General features: G+C 35.4%; 1 protein-coding gene across 3 annotated transcripts in view; it reads left to right on the top strand.

Annotated features, from left to right (window-relative positions):
• Positions 1-16,261, top strand: part of LOC120633149 (semaphorin-1A) — a 516,391-nt gene that overhangs the window by 480,907 nt on the left and 19,223 nt on the right. For all 3 annotated transcript variants that reach the window (XM_039903275.1, XM_039903276.1, XM_039903273.1), the window contains one exon: positions 11,354-11,549. In XM_039903275.1, the coding sequence (XP_039759209.1) occupies positions 11,354-11,549 (196 nt within the window). The remainder of the gene's footprint in view (positions 1-11,353; positions 11,550-16,261) is intronic.

Here is a 16,261-nt window from a genome sequence, read left to right as displayed (position 1 = left end):
TAATAGAGTGCAAATATTAGGTTGCGGAAAAAGTTTCTTTGCATTTTTTAAGAAAATTCAAAACATTTTTTAATATAGTTTATTTACATTTAACTAGAGTATGTACTCGTAGGTACCATTTTGTTCGATAACTATTTGCCATCTTGTAGGTAGGGACATAATCCCTTTACTATAGAAATTTTGGGGCTTCTGATCAAAAAACCGCTACAAGTAGTTTTGGCAGTCCTCTCGTGATGTTAACCTAACACTGCCTAAAGAATTCTGAAGAGATCGAAACAGGTGGAAGTCTGAAGGTGCTAGGTTGGGACTAAACGGCGGATGCATTAATACCTCCCAGCCAAACTCTCTTAATAGAGTGGCTAAAGAAGTGTGAGGTCTAGCGTTATCATGATGAAAAACCACACCCCTTCTGTTGATTAATTCCGGCCGCTTTCTCTCAACTTCTTGCTTTAATCTCATTAGTTGTTCGCAGTAGAGTTCAGAATCGGTGGTCCTGCCTGGTGGTAACAGCTAATAATGAATTTGGTCCATAAACATCGCAAAATCCATTCGCATCATCATCGCATTTTTACCTTGTTGGCAATAAAATTTCAAAATGTATCGAAATTCTTTATTACAGTCACTCATCTCAGTATGAAAAACAAAAAAAAATCATACATTTCCTAATTTCAATTTGGAATTATCATTTTTACAATTTTAACTTTTATTGATATCAAAACCAGCCAGATACAAATACTAAATAGTATTGCCAAAGAGATTTTATTACAAGTTCATACATACCATAATGCGATAAGACTTTTTCCCTTTATATAATCATATTTTTCTCTAATCCGAATAGCATAAAAATCCAAATAACCTTTTTACAAGACTTTTTATTTGGAATGTGCAAATCACAATAATTTATTAACATATTCCTTTTCTTTGAAAATGACTGTCTAGTCCTTAGGTTCTTTAGTAATGTTGAATAACAATTACTCGTTAAATTTTTCGTTTTCTTGACTTGTAAGTATTTTCTCGCTGTCTAGATAAACCTGAGGTCTTATTTTTCTTTCTCTAGTCGTCGTCCCACGTTCATCTGCAAACGGATTGGATCGGTCGTGTCTCGTTCGGAAATTCATGCCTCAATTGCAACCAGTTGACAATCGCCAGACGTGCTACGACTAGGGTTAGACGTTAAACCATTACTAAACTGATTTAGCGGTTTCTTTTGTTGAATCTTGTAGTAGGACGCACTACAGAATTCAATTTAAAAATTCTAATACAAATTCTAGATTCATTTATTTTAGGCCTACTTTATAAGCTCTTTTGTAAGTCAAGGCTGCCTGTTTGCAGTTATTTGTACCAAGAAGAAGCCGGTAACAAACTGATCAGTTCTCTGGATTGATCGGTTAATTCTTGATTGATAGAAGCAGGCGTACTTTGCGGAATTTAATGATATACTGTCATGGAATTCCACAAAGTAGACTTTACAATGAATAATACGTGCGGCCATGCTTGGAGTGAATAAACCCATGAGAGAAGATAAACATGTTGTTTCTCCGTGGAATAAATGTCTCTTGACCATGTTAGTCCTGCTGGCTAGTGGAATGGAAACTATTTATATATGATGCGAAGAGGAACCTCTCCGAAAGAAACCGGAATTATATTACATAGAAAGTAATGTGTGTCTGTAACTAATTCTAGAGTGGAAACTGTATACTGGTAGGAACAGCGTTAGATGACCTTCATTATATTGGCCAACAACCAGAGCTGGCGGGGAGTGAATGTATGAAGTAGGCAGTGGATCGCATTTGACTGAGTGAGGTATCGAAGCATCCTTGGGAGTTACATGCGATTAAAAGGGGATTTTAACTTAACCCCTTTGAACTGAAAGGTTTATTCCACCAACATCACCTTAAAAACTGTGTACTTTGCTATTGTACAGTCGATATTAACTTATTGCATCACTATTTGGGGAAGCTGCGGAACAACACTACTTTTACGGCTAGAACGAGCTCAAAGAGCGATCCTAAAAGTAATGCTTGGGAAGCCAACCCTTTTTCCATCGCGTGAGTTATATGAAAAATGTGATGTCTTAGCGGTCAGACAAATGTACATTCTCCAAGTTATCATACGAAAGCATAAACTATTACATTTTGATCCTGACACACTTCTAAAAAAAGGAGGTCGCACAAAGTTTGCCAGATCAAACCCTGTAGAACCAAACTTGCGAGAAGGCATTTCTATTATGCTAGTCCAATATTGTACAACAAAATAAATCACTTCTTAAAAATATACCCGATGAATCACAGAAATTTTAAATACTAAGCCACTTGGTAGTAACCAAGTGGCTTAAGACGCTGTCACACACACGCACGCATACACACACACATACACAAACGCACTGTAGCACACATACGCATGCACGAACACCTACATTATAAAATTGTAAATTGTATTGTTTTAGTTAGATTATAAGAATCCATTGTAAATGAGACACAATAAAGACAATTATTATTATTATTATTATTTGTAAACTAAATAACAAAAAACAAAACAAAACAAAAACATTCACAAGATGGTTTGAAGACTAGGCTGTCGGTCGAAGAAAATTTAAGAAAAACGAACCGTTTTCATACACCCTCTCTGACGCAACGCCAGTACGAGTTAAGTGTAAGTCAAGTGGGAGGTCCTGGGTCCGATATAAGAACTTATAATTTCCAAATTTCCTCCGGGCTGGTCTGCTGGGAGGCTCTTAGACCGTGGCTAGTTACCACTCTTCCGAAAAGACCAAGGGATTTAGAGTTTCGGTACGAAGTCGCGTTGAAACCGATTAGATTTATGGCTCATAACTGCCCCTTACAGGTCATCCTGTTACCATATTAGCCTTTATCATACCATGATGTGAGATTGGGCTAACTTGTTGAAGAATAAAAAAAAACCAAAACAATAATTCTGTCTTCAGGCTTGAAACAGACATGTTGTTGGCCTGAAGGGTTAAAGTCCTATTTTCAGTCATGGGGCATACAGACATGATGTTTATGCAGATAATGACTTTGTGACTATCAACAACGTAATTATGTATTTTCTTAAATATTACCACCTAAGCCGCCCAATAACGTGTAAACCGGTATAATTCATCTTGAGAGTAAAGATACAGTATCTACTCACATCCACGGTGTATTCGGTCCATAAATCCTTCGCAACGTGTAGGCATTAGCAGTGTAATGGGAATTGCGGGTTGCGTTTAATGGCGTCCGACGCTTGCGTTACGCGCAGCTGACACTCGGGTGTGAAACCCGATACACCCGCTACATTACCGTTTGCTTAAAATACCTATTGGTATCCGCTGAACTCCTAGTACTCACATCAACACCAACCGCCTAGCACAACCAACTGGTACTTTATGAATATTGAAAATCAAATATTGCTCATTCCCTCTCAATAAAGCATACATTATACTGCAGGACCCTCCATGTGTTACCCATACTGAGGGAGTTGTGTAAAAATATGTTATCCGCCATTTTGTGGAAAAATCAAAACCGTTTCATCAGTTCGGGAGCCACAGACAGACGCACACACGCACACGTACACGCAAACGCCAACGCACCTACACACACACCAATAAACAACCATCAATCAATCAATCAATCGACGTAAAACTCGTGCTTATAAAAAGTATCCTAAAACATATCCAGGATGCAAGCTATCCATGTGGTAAATTTCATCAAGAACAGATCTTTGATTACGCCGAACATAGGTAACAAACATATAAGAATACTCTCCTGCCTTTTTTAAATTAAGCATGAATTTTAAAGGCAGCGACAACCTCTAAACGCTCTTTGAATACGGCACCTTACATACCTATATGATGAAAATAAAGTCTTATCTTACATACGAGTTCCTTCCATAAAAATACAGAAAACGTATCAAATTTCAGAGGCGAGTGTCAGCTGTTACGGGAACACCGCACCGCCATTAAAAGCCACCCACAAACCCTATTACACGTAACTGGGTAGTGCCTACATATTGTGTACCAGCGATTGATAACGAACGCTAGTTTTAGTAACACTTACCTTAGCTTTATCAAAGCGTGGAAGTGGAAGCGACAATTAAGCTATTAAATAAATAAGGTAACAATAAAGGTAATTAGTAACTTATCATTTTTTGTTAGTAACGGCAACATATAGATTTTTATTTCAAGAAAGAAAAATCATAAAAATAATAATTTTTCATGAATCTTAGTTTCTGTCTGTCTTTGGTGTAGAGTTCAAAGTTCGAAATTCGAATGGCTCACGTCACACACATGGTAACTATAAAGTCTGAAACATCCTTCAAGTATAAAGCAATCGATGCGATATGATTACATTTGCATTCCCATACACCTCTAGACGTCCGTCAGTAATTCTATTCGAGCCCGGCAAGACGTAGTCTGATTCGATCCTTCACTAGTCATGTACTTGCACTGGCATCATTAGTTCATGAACTCATACATGCGCTAGTCTCATAAGTGAATGAATGAATGAATTTATATACTTTTAATACGAACAAAAGAAAGTACAGAATAATAAATAATAACAAACACAACATAGCATAAACATTTTTTCATCCAATGCCGTATTAAATACAACTACAGTCTACACACTATTTTTATAGGAAAATACAATCTGCTTTACCCGAGATATACAGTATCGTACGCTCGTTTCCAGGATGCAAGCTTTTCTTATAAAAAAAAAACTCTAAAATCTTTTAAGATAATGCAGTTCATAAGCATAAATGCCTTATTTTTTAATCTCCAGCAACATTTACTTGATGCTTATATCTCTCTGTATGGACGTAACAGGAAAACAAAGGAAGTTGTATAAACGTTTACAAGGCTTTATCATTGGTCAAATAAGTTAACTTGTAAGTTAAGAAATCATGTGGTATCGCCAATCAATTTATCTGAAGGCAGTAATCAACTAGGCTCTCTTATTAAGCAAATAAGGTGCATTTATAACTTCAAGTATCAAAATCAAACGATGCGGATGTGATTACATTTGCAGTCCCATACACCTCTTGACCTCAATCGGTAATCGAACATAGTAAGGCTTTCAGTTGGATCTCAAAGTAGATATGTTACATTGGTAATATCCCATATAAGCGTACTCTTAAAAATATAATAAAAATATTAAACAACAGAGAACAAAGAAGAAAGAGCACGTTACTTCAAGAAACAAAAGTTTAATCTCAAAGTACACGTATTCACATATCAAGCGTCAATGGTTCATATTGTTAAATCAGTAATATTAAACCGTAGGTACTGTTATTATAAAGAACGTCTACTACACCTTTAGATAAATAAGATTAATATACTAAAGCAGTAAGATGCCCGTTATTCCTTCAAGTAACAAAAGCAATCGATGCGATATGATTTCATTTACATTCCGATGCACATCTAGAAGTTTGTCAACAAACAGAGTAATCATAGAGTGTCAATAGTTCATGATTTTAGATAGGCAAGACATTTGTCTTAAGTAAAGTCTACCATTTTTAAACAAGAACGTATATCCTTCTTTAAGCGTTACGATCAAGATTGTGCATATGTAAGCAGTACGTTATTTCTTCAAGTATCAAAAGCTATCGATGCATTGTTATTACTTTTGCATTCCCATACACCTCTAGGCCTCAGTCGGTAATTCCATTCGAGCCCAGCAAGACGCTGTCTGATTTTATCTCACAGTAGCAAATAATACTCTGCTTGTTATAATACATACCTGTCTATAAGTCTACCCTTATTATAAAATAATGTGTACTACCTTTTAAGCATTATTATTATTATTATAGCCTCTTTATTTCCATAATACATTTTTATCAATTATTAATACATTATAATATGTGCAGGCATAAAAATTATATCTATATATATATATATTAAATTCTTAGTAATAAATAATAAAATCAATTTTCACTATGGACCCCTATACGGGTGAAGGCCTCCTCCATTTTTCCCCACGACTGTCTGTCCTTTGCTTTAGTTAACCAATATTCACCGGCTTTTCTTATTATTTCGTCAACCCATCTTTCTTTCGGTCTACCTCTTTTCCTTTTGCCTGTTGGACCTCGCCAGGTGGTTACTCTATTTGTCCATTTTTCCTTGTCCATACGTGCAATATTTAAGCATTACTATTAAGATAATAAAGAATTAAGATGCACGTTATTCCTTGAAGTATCGAACGCAATCGATGCGATAAGATTACATTTGCATTCACATACACCTCTCGACGTCCGTCGGTAATTCTATTCGAACAGAGTACGAGGTGAAGTTATATGTTAAAGTATTCGGTAGTCATGTATCAAGCGTCAACAGTTCATCTAGCAAGATTAGTAATATACCTATTCCTCTATATATATATATATTATAGGTATACATTCAAACATATATGTTTATTTATATGCACTACCTACCTTCTTTTGCTGTGTTTTACAGCTTTTGGTTGCCTGGAAGAGATCGCTATGTAGCGATCAGGTCGCCAAATTGTGTACTTTTCGTTAAATTTGTATTTAAAACTTTTCTATATGTTAATGTGGTGTACAATAAAAGTGTTTTCATTCATTCATTCATAATTTTAAAGCGTACTCAAATTTTAAAAGAATTTGTGTTCCTTTTAGTATTAAGATTAAGAAAAGAAAGAAGATGCAGCTGTTTCTTCGAATATCAAAAGCAATTGATGCGATACGATTACATTTGCATTCCCATACATGTACCTCTAGATGTTCGGTAATACTATTCGAACACAGTAAGGCGCAGTCTAATTGGATCTGACAGTAGTCATGTATCAGGTGTCAATGGACCATGCTATTTATTCCATTCTTTATTTTATGTAAATTTTGATGTTTGTGTGCAATAAAGTATAACTTCTTCCATTGATTATACAACTGTCTTTAACGAATCTAATTGCATGGCCTATTATAAACGCGTACTCTTAATGACGAAGAACGTTCTATACGTTCTTCGTCATTAAGAGTACGTTAAAGTATGAAAGTCAAGATAACAAAGTAACAGTAATAAAATGCACGTTATTTCTTCAAGTATCAAAAGCAATCGATGCGATATGATTACATTTGCATTCCCATACACCTCTAGACGTCTGACGGTAATTCTATTCGATCATAGTGAGGCGCTGTCTGACTTGATCTCACACTAGTCATGTATCGAGAATCGTCAATAGATCATTACTGTGCGACCATACATCAGACTTTTATTGCTAAAGAAACAATGAAAGCCAAAAATTACAAAGCAGACGATGCAAAATGTAAAAATGGGGGCAGGTTTTAATCGCAATGTATTTGTCAATGAAAACGTCAGATGTCAAATTAACGTCTTTCTTCAATATTAATAAAAGCCAGACCATAGACACACCAAACAATCTATTTGGTCATATATTTTGTGACACAGCGTGTTTGCACTTAGCTCTATTATATTCATTGTTTTACTGCCTCCACTCTAAACTTTGCACAATATTGAAACGGATTATAATAAGTGTGTTAGTAAACAAGACTAGGCTAGGGTTAGCCTGCACCAAAAAATTAATACGAACCTTTTATCGTTTTAAAAAAATACCATTATCTAAAAAATGCCTAAAAAGTCATTACTGTAAGAAGTTGTTAGAATTCTGTTATTTTTAGTTTTTGTCGTTATAGCAGCAACAGAAACATATCATTTGGCGTAATTACAACTGGACAGACAAACAGACCAATTCCAATTCTGTTATATTATTCAACTCCCTCTACGGAAATAAAAATACGCCTCTTGACCTAGTAATCTCACTTTAAATTTTTTATTCTCTCTGGCAATAATTAAACACCGGAATTAAAATAATTGATCAATAATTAATTAGCATAATTTGTGTACCGTACAAACTAAAACTTGCAAGTTTCTTAAAGTTTTAAAGCAATAAGAAACTTTTAATTTTGACTCAAGCCGCTAAGAAATATATGTAGATGTATAAGGACGAATGTATAGACATAAATACAAGACAGTATAAATTTAAGTGGTTCAGAATTGTAAATTAAATCTGTATTCAAATAGTTAGCAGTAGTTAAAAGAAATGCTTATTTATCACATTAGGTTAAGCCTGTAAAGATAGGTTAATATTTGTAAATAAAAATAAGTAATAAATAAAAATTAAAAAACGTCTTTCAGCGGTAGTACAGAGTCGTATCTTACAATTCTTCGGGCACGTCTCCCGGCGTGAGAGTGACTCCATAGAGCGTCTTGTCGTGCAGGGCAAGGTGGAGGGCACTAGAGGGCGAGGAAGGTCACCCATGCGATGGACCGATCAGATTTAGTCTGCTGTGGGTGGACCTTTGCACCAGTGCACCAGGCTTTCGGCCAGCCGAGAGAAGTGGCGTATGCTCGTGGGGCGTGTGACATCTGCCCTCAAAGACGCTTCATGATGACCACGACCACTCTGTCAAGAGTGTAACGACAAAGAAGAAGAAGAAGAATAAATAAAAAAGGACCCAGAGTATATTTAGACATTTTTCAGACATTCAGGGCATTACAAATAATTGTGGCATAAAGTCATACTTTAATTGACAGTACCTGTTAAATGTCAGAGCGTGAAAATCACTGCAATTTTCGTTTAACTACGTCCAATTGTAAGAGAGACCTTTAGGGTCAGCATGTGCACCACGAGGAAGTTATGTCTACCAATTATCTCGTCTATGTCTAATAAAAAATACCTAACAGGCCTTTCTCGTAGCAGGTGTTAAATCCCGTTTAAAAGATACATATATATAGCTGGATACCAGAAATATTTCACGTCCCATTAAAGCGATTAAATAATGTCAAATAATAATAGTACCAGATACAGCTTGTTCCCCGCATATTAAATTATGGAGGGCCTTATGGAGATTATCACGTCAGACTTGACACCTCTGAGGCAATAATCCTGACAATGAAGACATGTACAGTATATTAATTTAGATAATAGATATTAGGATGGCTCGCTACGGACCCAAGGAACTAAACAATGGGTGTTGGTTTGCTTAGCTTGAGATGATATTGGCTTTGGTATATTACTATACTATCTTATATTGATTCTATTCTAATCTATATTATTGTTCCGATGATTGAATTGACTATCAAGACTGTAGTACAATGCGGAGGATATTAGGAAGTAAGATATTGTTTCTTAATCATTTGCTTTTAACACGGAGGATATTCCATGATAAATTGAAGCTCAATATTTAACTTGACTAGTTTAACTAACCTGATATAAAATAACTTGTATGCGAAAACGAGCAAAGTCAATTATGTAGGTTCGATTTATCCTAAATAATCAACTTTATGTAAATAATTCTTCTGTTAAAATTTAAGAAGTTATATTTTTGAATTATTTTTGTTTATTGTTCTATCAGAACAAAATATTGTGTTTTGAATTTAAAATTTTTGAATAACAATAAATAAATTACAGAATTTTGCATAGAACTTGGCACCCGTCGCGTGGGTATAACTCAATTCTTTTTTCAGACAACCACCCATACTCTTTATATGAACTTGGCTCATAAATTATGTTTTTGATTCATTAAATATTTTACAGAATTTATATGACTCATTTTTTTAATGTCACGTACATTTGGCATCTGACTTAAGATCATGTCGTATGCTGACTTTGAGCATGCCATTCCACAAGACGAAGTTTTATAAGCTTTCTTTAGCAGTTCAGGCTATCGAATTGTGGAATGCCCTCCCTACAAACATACGCCAGACAAAATCGCTTGATATGTTTAAAAATGCAGTTAAAGCTTATTATCTTGCGCAATAAGACGACTGGTTTTTTTTTTTAATATATATTAGTTTATTATTTTTATATTTATATATATATATATATATATATATATATATATATAAAATAATATATTTTATGTTTTTATTTGTGTATATTTTGTTTATGTATTCGTATGTAGTTATTTGAATGTAGGTTTATAATAATATTACACCACCTTTTTGTTCTCGCTCTTGTTGTCTCCTAATCCTAAGGTTGCCTGGCAGAGATCGCTTTTAAGCGATAAGGCCGCCTTTTGTATTCTACTCCAGTTTTTTGTTTCTCTCTATTCGTCTGTGTAGTGGTGTACAAATAAAGAGTTTAAATAAAATAAATAAATAAAGAACTCCTATTATTCAAAAGTAAAGGTTAAACCGAGACTGTAGTCGGTTGAACCTGTATTCACTTAAATTTTTCCATCGGAGTTACTATTTCAAGCTTCTTTCAGACATATTAACCCCTTACTACTATTCATTTTAAAGGCATTTTATCCGAAATGTATCTTCTAGATTCTTCAACTTCTTCATGTTTGTTTTTTTGTAAATATCAATACAGAGTATTAATATATAATTATCGAGGAATTTTACTTTTGTTTGCATATGAAGTCATTTGAAATCTATATATATAAAAGAGGATGTTTGTATATATGTCATCGATAAACTCAGAAACTATTTGACCGATCATTATGAAAATTGGTATGCTTATGTATTTTTTCACGGAGAAGGTTTATATGCTATGCCCATTGATGTAACTCCCCACCAGGCGGCGCTGTCAAGTATCGACTTCCGCCCCGTTCAACCGATTGTCATAAAAATTGGTATGACCATGTATTTTTCCACGGAGAAAACGAACATGCTATGTCCATTGATGTAACTCCCCACCAGGCAGCGCTGTCAAGTATCGACTTCCGCCCCGTTCAACCGATTGTCATAAAAATTGGTATGACCATGTATTTTTCCACGGAGAAAACGAACATGCTATGTCCATTGATGAAACTCCCCACCAGGCGGCGCTGTCAAGTATCGACTTCCGCCCCGTTCAACCGATTGTCATAAAAATTGGTATGACCATGTATTTTTCCTCGGAGAAAACGAACATGCTATGTCCATTGATGTAATTCCCCACCAGGCGGCGCTGTCAAGTATCGACTTCCGCCCCGTTCAACCGATTGTCATAAAAATTGGTATGACCATGTATTTTTCCACGGAGAATGTAAATATGATATATATAGATTCTTGGAAGTGTTAGAAGTAATATAGGATACTTTTTATCCCGTCATTAAGCTCGGTTCCTTTGGGAGAGGGGATGAGTGTTTGACGATTTAACATCATAACTCCGACAAATTAGAACCGATTTAAATAATTATTTTTGTACTATACAGGTATATGTGTTTAATTGTGTGCCCAAACTGTGGTTGGAGATAGACGACAGAACTCCTCAGCGGACAGCAGCAATTTAATGCCACATCAAAAAACAAACGCAGACGAAGTCGCGGGCAACAGCTAGTATTTTATAAATAAATATTCATATATCAGTGTCTTCATACAAATAATTTGTTGCAGGAAATATGTCAGAACTACATCCGCGTGCTGGTTTCCCTCGCTCAAGGGCGGCTGCTGGTTTGCGGCACCAACAGCTTCAAGCCCTTCTGCAGAGAGTACAGCGTGCAAAGAGACTCCTATCATATGGAAAAGGAGAAGTCAGGCCAAGCGGTGTGCCCACACGATCCGGAACATAACTCTACGGCTGTTTACGCTGGTGAGTAAATTATTTTTACTGTAACAATTGACGGACTAAGGACCTATCTGATAATAATTAGAAAATCATCTTCTATTAATAGATGGCACTACGGTTTTCAAGTGGCACTTGCTACAAAGTCGTACTGTGTCTATCAACCAGAAACAGTTAAAAATGTTTTAATTTTTATCATAAGCCATTTTTTGTAACCAACCAACCAGTACAATCATGATGAATGTTTCGAATCATGACAAAAAATCGCAATATTTCGATTCATATTATGATCCCTTTAATCCAGATACATGAGAGATTTCCCTTAAAAACGCAATCAACCACATTCAAGTGCCAGGACATATGACGCGTTACGGGCCAGTATAAAGCCGATTGCCCACGAATAAACCTCAAATGAATGGGCTAAAAGAGCCGATCCGCCGCTCACAGCGCAATTTACGTTGACACTAAGCGATTCATGGCTACTATTCAATCCTTAACACATATCTGTGCTAGTTTTTATACTAAGCCCCTAAATTGCGGGGAGAAATTCAGCAAAATTTCATGATATATATTAAAAATCTGCAGAGAAATCCGCTAAAATATGTATGTGATAAATACCGTTCAAAATTTTGGTAATTATCTTGAGCTCTGTTTCAAAAATGCTAACCTTCGATAACCCATTAGCTTTAGTTAGATTAAAATTCTCTATTTGATTGTTTGGAAGTTTTCGTCATTTTTTTTATGAACTCCACAAAAAATTTACAAACAACTTGTTAACTCTTCGTATATATAAATCCCTTTTTTAGTCAGTTTGGAAGCTTCTCATTTATCAATATAAATTCATATGTATTACTGGTATTGGTATTTACTTATATCCATAAGTGAATTTTGTGATTCATATATAATTTTCCCAATACCTCGGAATACATATGTACTAGGGAAAGATCCAGTCCGGAAATTAGGGAAGAGAAATCTTTTTTATATCGAATGAACCCACTTTCACAGTCTGCTGGCGTACAATAGCCACTCATTGTTGCGTTGAAAGGGATCGAGTACGTTTTATAACGTGACAACTGTACAAAATAATGTTGTATGGACGTTACGTGGAATGGAGGCCAAGAAATGTACAGCTAATATAGATTTCCGTACATACCTTTCCTTGGTTAAATAATCATTTGTGTCTTGGCAAACACTGAGATTTCTTAGAAGGTTCTGCAATTGTCTATTTGTCTATTTTTTGCTTATACATATTGCAATCGACTTACTAGAAACGTGTATATACTACTTAGTGTCAACTGAATATTAGGTTGCAAATTTAGATGGCTTGGAAGCAAACCGCTCGGCTCACATCTCTCGCAAAACAAAATAATGAAATTAAAATTGTAAAAGAGAATCTGCGAAGTTTCCAGAAGGCTTCTTTGTAGAATTCTTCGTAGATGCTTTCGAACCGATGGTAGATTCACTACAAACAGATGGACTTGACGTTTCGAAAGTAAGATTTACTTGAAATAAATTAATTTTTACCATCGTAATTATTTGGTTAATATTCACTAGAATCAAATAAGAATGCCACAAAAGTTGGTAGGGAATGTGAACGACTAGAGAAGAAATGAAATTTTAATTAGTAATTAGTAATAAAAGGTTGAGAAGCAGAATTGTACTTTTGAAAGTACCTTTTAAGTTTCGAGAAACATTATCGAAAATAAATGGTGTTTCAGGTATGAACAATAAAAACAATAAGATCAGATAAACTTAAACTAGAATATTCCGAGTGAGCATGACGCAAACGAAAGCTAATACGACATAAATCTCGCTTATAAAGAGAAAACTCATAAAACACAAGAAGACGTAAGAACGTGTTGTGAGCATAAACACATAAATAAACTCACTCCGTGACGAAAATCCGACGAATCCGGTAATATTTAGTTAGTGAGATTTTTTCTATCTCAGAAACCATACGTTTTCCTCGTTCCACAGCCCTTCATTGCGGGCCCAGAAGTACACAAGTTGGCTAGAGCAAGATTATCCCAAACAAACAAACGTAATTTCCTTTCGTACTCACCTTTGTGGGGAATTTATTTCGTTGCTAAGATCGCATTAACCTTACATTATTGGCTTCGGGTAGGTAAGCTTTATGGTATATCCAGACATATCGGGGTCAGTGTCTCTTTAGAGAGTCTGAAAAAAATCATTTTGCTCCCGTACAATTTGTATCCGTCCTTCTGTACCAGTTGTATTCCCTATTAGGGAAATTCGGACCAGTGTTGTTCTGACGGATTCTCTGTCAGTGATGCCAACCTCATCTCCTAAAAGCTGATCACAGGTCTTGTCTCTAGATAGAGAAAGACAGTTAGTGCTTAGACCATCCATGCTACTCCAGTGCGGGTTGTTGGGCTTTTGCGGTTATGCACATGTTAGAGGTACTAACTGGGACCGAAGGCTTAACATGTTGTCTAATGAACCTGGGTGCCCAGCTAGTACTTCGTTACGCGAGCCGTACCTAACAATTTCTTGGTCCGATACGGAAATAATACAAAGGATATCATTATTTGGAAAAACAACTAGCTTACTTCTAGAATAAAAAGGGAGTAAAAAAAATTGGCAGATTGTACACTGTTTGGGTAACAGTGTACAATCTGCCAATTTTTTCTTAAATACTGATACCTATTTTCCTAACACCCCTTGGCTGAGCTCCTTACAAATAAAAAAGAAATGCGTGTAAAGTTATAATCATAAAACTTCCAATGTGTGGAGGTTTATCATTTTAATTTCTAAATACGAGTACCTAAGTATTCATTATGCCTTGGCACACAAGCCCTGTGTGGTTTGAGACGAGTTGAGTTAGCTTAAGTTAATAAATACTTTTGTAATTTTATTTTAAGCACTGAGTGTTTTGTGATTTATTCCCTAGCCGATTGAAAAGCACTGACCCTGTGTTCTATATTGCTATGAAGTGTATGTATTTAAGATCAAAATTGTAAATTAAATTTAAACTGATTACTGATTAATTTATGCTACTTCATATTATATTAAGTAGTTTATTTGCACTGAGGCCGTCTAGGCGCCTAGCCACTATGTGCGTCCATGACACGTTTGACATTCAACAAACTGATATATTTGGCTAGACCTTATGCTTACTTATACATGTCTCAACTATTGGGCAAAAATGACATTTCGAATAACAGATGTATATAGTTTTTCCATTTAAAAGGGTGCGTAGGTTTAAGAATGTTTTTCAGTAGAATGTTTTTTAATTTTATAATTTTTATAGTGTTTTACCTAATCTTAGAGGAACATTCAATTTTATAAATTTTAAATGCATTTATAAATTCACGATTAGAATAGCGACTTATAGTCGCCATAAAACGAGTATAAATGCATATACTAATTTCATCGGCCGAAGCTTAGTGGTCAAAGCGCTCAGGCCACGATTGCCAGAGAGTCTCAGGTTCCGAAAACTTTTATAAGCATTTTAAATTTATAGTACTTTTTTGTATTATATAAATGTTTGTATCGTAGGTAGGTACTGTTTGAGTAACCTAAATTGGAATCTGTCTAAAATAAAAAGTTTTCAGTTTTCAGTTTCCAATGTAGGTTCTGCGTAGTAACACAAACCGTGCTGTTTGCGTTTATCATAAAAACAAACTTTTAATACATCTGCGAGCGATTCACATGCATTTAGTACGTACGCTTGATCTATAAGTATTTAGACTAGCCAAAATTTTGCATTATCGCTATTTGTTAAAGGGATATCATAAATTCGAGTGAATAAAAAATATATTATGGTGACTAATGAGATACTGTAATACTTAACCAAGCATCATTTTATTTAAGTGATGGTGCAGTATAAGATGGTAGTGGGCTAACCTGTTAGGGAGTAGTGTAGTCCTAATCGGTTTCTACGCGACATCGCACCGGAACACTAAATCGCTTAGCGGCACGTCTCTGTCTGTAGGGTGGCCACGGCCAAAGCTTCCCACCAGACCAGACCAGAGAAAATTCAGAAATAATAAATTCCCAATTTGCCCTTACCGGGAGTCGAACCCGGGACCTCCTAATTAAATTCGCAGCGCTCACCGTTGCGCCAGGGAGGTCGTCAACAAGGAAAGCATTACAAAAGGTTTCCAAAAAATTAACAAAGTAGGCGAATAGAAACACTGAGTGGACGTATATTATACCAAGGGCAAAGTGCTCCAAAAACGTGCTTTTACTTATATCTTAAGTAAGATTAGGTTAGTTTAGAAAACAAATATACATGTGTACTTTGGTTTTTTGGGTAATTATTAGTTTTAGTTTTAAAGATTTGCACAATCCATTGGCTCAGTTAGTATTTTAGTAAGCCATATTCTGTAATTGCTATATCATTAGTGTTTTTGCATTCATATTCGCTAGCTCGCAGTTTAAAGTTGGGGCCAAACGCTAGTCGCGTTCTAGAACTCACCCCAAAATAAACACTTAATGTAAGTCCCCAAACATCATCAATTACCCTCGCTTTGCAACAATTTACTTTGCGTTAGCATCCCCTTGCAAATTCAGACTCGTTCATCACGCTTACAACGTAAAAATGACAGTCGCAGAAACATAATTATGAAAGAATATATAACGCGAACAATTCTAACATAGGTGAAGTAATCAAGATTTGTGTGTCAGCCTTTTAGTAACATGATTCAAATTCAAATTCAAAATTCATTTATTTCAAGTAGGCCTAATATAAGCACTTTTGAAACGTCAAGAAAGAA

This window comes from Pararge aegeria, chromosome 21 (genome assembly GCF_905163445.1).
Source record: "Pararge aegeria chromosome 21, ilParAegt1.1, whole genome shotgun sequence".
In the NCBI taxonomy this organism is placed as follows: domain Eukaryota; kingdom Metazoa; phylum Arthropoda; class Insecta; order Lepidoptera; family Nymphalidae; genus Pararge; species Pararge aegeria.
The sequence above is the reverse complement of the archived record's forward strand: the minus strand, read 5'-3'. Positions and strand labels throughout refer to the sequence as shown.